The sequence below is a fragment of the Rhinopithecus bieti genome, unplaced genomic scaffold, assembly GCF_001698545.2.
Source record: "Rhinopithecus bieti isolate Rb0 unplaced genomic scaffold, ASM169854v2 scaffold_28055, whole genome shotgun sequence".
Taxonomy (NCBI): Eukaryota; Metazoa; Chordata; class Mammalia; order Primates; family Cercopithecidae; genus Rhinopithecus; species Rhinopithecus bieti.
Window position 1 is genome coordinate 1,657,612 of NW_016812914.1, and position 5,100 is coordinate 1,662,711.

The 5,100-nt window shown below is 54.6% G+C and overlaps 1 protein-coding gene across 1 annotated transcript in view; it reads right to left on the reverse strand.

Moving 5' to 3' along the window:
* Positions 1-1,130: 1,130 nt before the first annotated feature.
* YJU2 (YJU2 splicing factor homolog) overlaps positions 1,131-5,100 on the reverse strand; it is a 25,069-nt gene continuing 21,099 nt past the window's right edge. The window contains exons 7-8 of the mRNA XM_017847243.1: positions 3,351-3,501; positions 1,131-1,641 (exon numbers count right to left, since the gene is read on the reverse strand). Of these exons, the coding sequence (XP_017702732.1) occupies positions 1,529-1,641; positions 3,351-3,501 (264 nt within the window). The 3' untranslated portion in view covers positions 1,131-1,528. The remainder of the gene's footprint in view (positions 1,642-3,350; positions 3,502-5,100) is intronic.

The following is a 5,100-nucleotide window of genomic DNA, read 5'->3' on the forward strand; positions in this document are numbered from 1 at the left end:
ATCTCAAAAAAAAAAAAAAAAGAAAAGAAAAAAAATTAAAAAATTAGGTAGGTGTGGTGGCTCTGCCTCTAGTCCCAGCTACTTGGGAGGCTGAGGTGGGAAGATCACTTGAGCCTGGGAGATTGAGGCTGCAGTGAGCTGTGACTATACCACTGCACTCCAGCCTTGGTGAAAGACTAAGATCCTGCATGAAAAAGGTGGGGGTCAGGGGAGGGAAGCTAGGCCCAGGATAGGAACTGCAGCATGTTCCTGTAATCCCAGGATTTTAGGGGACTGAGGCAGGAGGGTTGGCTGAGGATAGGAGGTCGAGTCCAGACTGGGCAACATGGTCAGACCCTGTTTCTCAATTTGTTTTTTTTAAAGAAAGAAAGAAAGAAAGGGCAGGCATGGTGGCTCACACATGTAATCCCAGCACTTTGGGAGGCCAAGGCAGGCGGATCACCTGAGGTCAGGAGTTCGAGACCAGCCAGGCCAACATGGTGAAACCCCGTCTCTACTAAAAATACAAAAGTTAGCAGGATGTGGTGGCAGGTGGCTGTCATCCCAGCTACTCGGGAGCCTAAGGCAGGAGGATTGCTTGAACCTGGGAGGTGGAGGATGCAGTAAGCCAAGATCGCGCCATTGCACTCCAGCCTGGGAGACAAGAGCGAGGCTTCATCTCCAAAAAAAAAAAAAAGGTAAAGAAAGAAAAAGAATAAGAGAAAACAAAAAAGCCCAGGTGGTAAGCCTGGGCACACTTAGGCGACAACTAAATATAAATATCTGGGCTCATGCCTGTGACCCCAGCACTTTGTGAGGCTGAGGCAGGAAGATCGCTTGAGCCCATGAATTCAAGATCAGCCTGGGCAACATGGCGAAACCCAGTCTCTTCTAAATATACAAAAAGTTAGCCAGGAATGGTGGCACACACCTGAGGTCCCAGCGACTCACGAGACTGAGGAGGGAGGATCACCTGAGCTCGGAAGTTCAAAGCTGCAGTGGAGCCAAGAATACGCTACTGCACTCCAGCCTGGGTGAGAGTTAGATCCTGTCTCAAAAAACAAACCTCTGTGAATGCCCCTTGAATTGTGCTAACAGAGCCTTGCCCTGGGGCCTCCTCAGACTCTGGGAGAGAGAAGGGGCCCAGGCGATTGGCAGATTTCCTTTTATTGGTTCTAGACAGTTTGTGGAAGGAAGAGATGAGGCCATCTAGAGGCCAGTGGGCTCGCCCAGTGCCCCAGACACTGCCACCCTGAAGTAGTGTTAGAAGCTGAGACGCTCTAGGGATGTTGCAGTCCTAAGCATGGTGACAGGTGGAGGCAGGAGCAGCAGGTGTCCCCGAGGTGTTGAGAGGCTGGTGAGGGCAGAGAGAAGCGACCTCCTGGGGCTGAGGTCCCTGTTGACCCTATGTGCTTGGAGCACGCTGGCACTTGTCTGTAGGGTTTCCGGTTACGCCAAGGCCTCCTGCCCCGACCACCAGCAACGCCGGCCTCAACGTGGCTGAAGCTGGACGTGTGACCCTGACCCAGGGCGGGGGTCCTAGGCGGGGTCAGTTGCTGCCGTTGCTGTCGTCACTGTCCAGGTACGCACCCAGCTGGCTCAGGGAGGATGCGCCAGGCGTCAGGGGTGCAGGGTCAGCCTCCTTTCTGCTCTGCGGGGCTCCTGGGGGGAGAGTGAGAGTTAGCTCATCTCAGCTCCAGAGCAGACGGGCCAGGGACAAGGCCTGGAGCACGGGACCGGCCACCTCTGCAGGTTTGCAAAGCCCAGAGGCAACAGCATGTCAATGGCCTGGCCTTTCTGGATGGCACCTGATGGGACCCATCGCAGATTTACGTCTGCACACCCGGGACTCAACAGCTCCACTTCCGAACAATGGCCCACGCAAACCCTGCCCAGGCAGGCAACGTGCGCTGCCAAAAATGGAAAAGGTGCAAAGTTCAAAGTCCAGTCACTGTGGACTTAATCGCCTTAGGAAAAATCACACTAAGGTAATTAAGAGGGGCAGATTCTATGCCCGGCTCTGAAAGCCACTCTGAGTCTCAGGCTTTTCCTCTGACAAATGGGATAATTTTTTTTTTTTTTTTTTTTTGAGACGGAGTCTCGCTCTGTCACCCAGGCAGTGGCGCAATCTTGGCTCAGTGCAACCTCCGCTTCCCAGATTCAAGAAATTCTCCTGCCTCAGCCTCCCAAGTAGCTAGGATTACAGGCACCCGCCACCATGCTTGGCTAATTTTAGTAGAGATGGGGTTTCATGATGTTGGCCAGGTTGGTCTTGAACTCCTGACCTCAAGTGATCCGCCGGTCTTGGCCTCCCAAAGTGCTGGGATTACAGGTGTGAGCTGCTGTGCCCGGCCAGATGGCATAATTTTTACCAGCACTGATAAAAATGTCTCCAATGTCCCAAAGGCTCGCCGTGTGCCAGGGTCTACTCAAGTGCCACTGCTCACAGAATCAACCCAAACCGGGAGCCGACCCTACCTACGCGAGGTAGGTCCCCTTGGCTGCATTTTACAGGACAGGACACTGAGGCCCCGCTGGGGGGAAAGGCCCCTGGCCAAGGCCATGGGACAAGCAGGTAGGCGTGCAAAGGACCTGCCCCCAGGATGCTTGGCTCCGAACTCTGGTCTTAACCACCTGGCAACGCTGACCCCACCCCTATCCTCCATCCCCCGGGGCTGGGGGTGTGGGACTCTCCTCCCTACAGAGCACCAGGTATGTGACAACAGAGACACACATGCCATACAGACAACCCCGGAGGTGGGACGGCGGATCCTGGCACCTGCTGGCAGCGAAGGCTGGGCAGGGAAACACGGATTCAACATTTATTTTATACACTCCCACGTGATTTGGGCTTTAAAAGCAAGCACTGGCTCCTTTTGTAATTGAAAGACAAAAAGAGGCCTGCCGCAGTGGCTCACGCCTGTAATCCCAGCATTTTGGGAGGCCAAGGTGACTGGATCACCTGAGGTCGGGAGTTCGAGACCAGCCTGACCAACATGAAGAAACCCCAACTCTACTAATAATACAAATGATTAGCCGGGCGTGGTGCTGTAGTCCCAGCTACTTGGGAGGCTGAGGCAGAGAACTGCTTGAACCAGGAAGGCGGAGGTTGCAGTGAGCCGAGATGGCACCACTGCACTCTAGCCTGGGCAACAGAGCAAGACTGTCTCAAAAAAAAAAAAAGGAAAGAAAGAAAAAAGACAAAAGAAGCCGCCCGCCTTCTCTGCTCACTCCACTAATTGGTCATGTGGGGGTTGCAGGCCACCCCCAACCCACCCCATGAAGCCTCTGTAATTGCACAGGGAGCGCTGCCGCCACCTAGAGGTCACTATGGAAACCGCGCCCGGCTCTGGGAACTCTTGTGACCTTACCTGGGGCAGGGGCTGCCTGAGGCTGCCCATTGCTGCAGTCCAGGTCGGCCTTTGCCTTCTTCACCACGACCAGCCTCGACAGCGGGGACCGGCTACCCAGGCTGCCAATGCTCTGCTCCCAGACCTCCACTTTCCTCTTGGGCTTTGGGGCCTGCAGGTGATGGGGACATGTGTGGGGGTCTGGCCCCGCTGCCCTCAACCCCTGCTCACTGCCCCATGCCCACTCTTCCACTGCTGCGCTGACCATGTTCCTCCTCTGCTCTAAACTCCTCTATGGCTCCCACTGCCCTAGGCTTGGCACTCAAGGTCGCTGTCCATTCTCCATCCCACATAGCCTGCCCCGGTACTTCCTGAATCACACTGTGGCTTCTCATCTCCACGCCTTTACCCATGCTATTCCCTTCACCAGGGATGCCCCCTTTTCCCTGCACTCGCTTGGTGAACTCCTACTCACCCTTCAATACCCAACACAAGACACCCCTCCTCTGAGAAGCCCATCATGGTTCAGGCTCACATGCAGGCTGCATGTCCACGCTCACAGTGCCCTCTGCTGGCTGTTATAACTCTCTCCCCAGCGCTGCCCTGAGCTCCTGTCTCTGGCTCTGCGGTGCCACAAACAGTTCCTGGCACAAGGAGGTGCTCAATGTATTTGAGAGAATGTGTGAAAATGGAGGAAGCCACCTTGGGAAAGAGTTGGGGGCGGGTAGAAAAGACCTCCAGTTCCTTCATTGCAACAGAAGGGACCCGTTAATCTATTTTATTTATTAAAAATTTTTTTGGAGGTCTCACTCTGTTGCCCTGGCTGGAGTGCAGTGGTGCAATCATACATAGCTAATTGCAGCCTCGAACTCCCGGGCTCAAGCGATTCTCCTGCCTCAGCCTCCTGCAGGTGCACGCCACCAAGACGGGCTAATTTTTAATTTTTGTAGAGACAGGGTCTCACTCTGTTACCCGGGCTGGTCTCGAACTCCTGGCTCAAGCAATCCTCCCATTTCAGCGTTCCTAAAAGCTGGGATGACAGGCGTGAGCCACTGCATCTGGCCTCTTTAATCTGTTTTATGTTTAAATAGAGGAAGTGGTAACCACTGGGTTAAGGAAGTCCCAGTGGGTGCTCTACCCTCACGGAGCTCACTGTGTGGGGAGGGAGAGGAACAAGAAGACCAATACGCAGGACTAGATCCATCTGGGTGAGAGAGAAGCCAGGGTGCATGAGCTTGAATTGTGAGCATGAGCTTCTCAGAGGAAGGGCGTCTTGCATTGGGTATTGAAGGGTGGGTAGGAGTTCACCAAGCGAGAAGGACAAGGGGGCATCCCACGTAAGGGGAATGGCACGGGTAAAGGTGTGATGAGAAGCCACAGTGTGATTCAGGAAGTGCCAGGGCAGGTTATGTGGGATGGAGGATGGGCAGAGGCCTTGAGTGCCAAGCCGACGGTGTGAGGGGCGGCCACTGCTAAGGTGGTGGAGAGGCCTCCTTAAAGTTGTGGCTCTGGGCCGGGCGCGGTGGCTCACGCCTCTAATCCTGGCACTTTGGGAGGCCAAGGTGGGTGGATCACGAGGTCAGATCAAGACCCCATCTCTACTATAAATACAAGAAATCAGCCAGGCTTGCTGGCACATGCCTGCGATGCCAGCTACTCGGGAGACTGAGGCAGGAGAATCGCTTAAACCTGGGAGGCGGAGGTTGCAGTGAGCCGAGATTGTGCCACCGCACTCCAGCCTGGATGACAGGGCGAGACTCTGTCTCGAAAA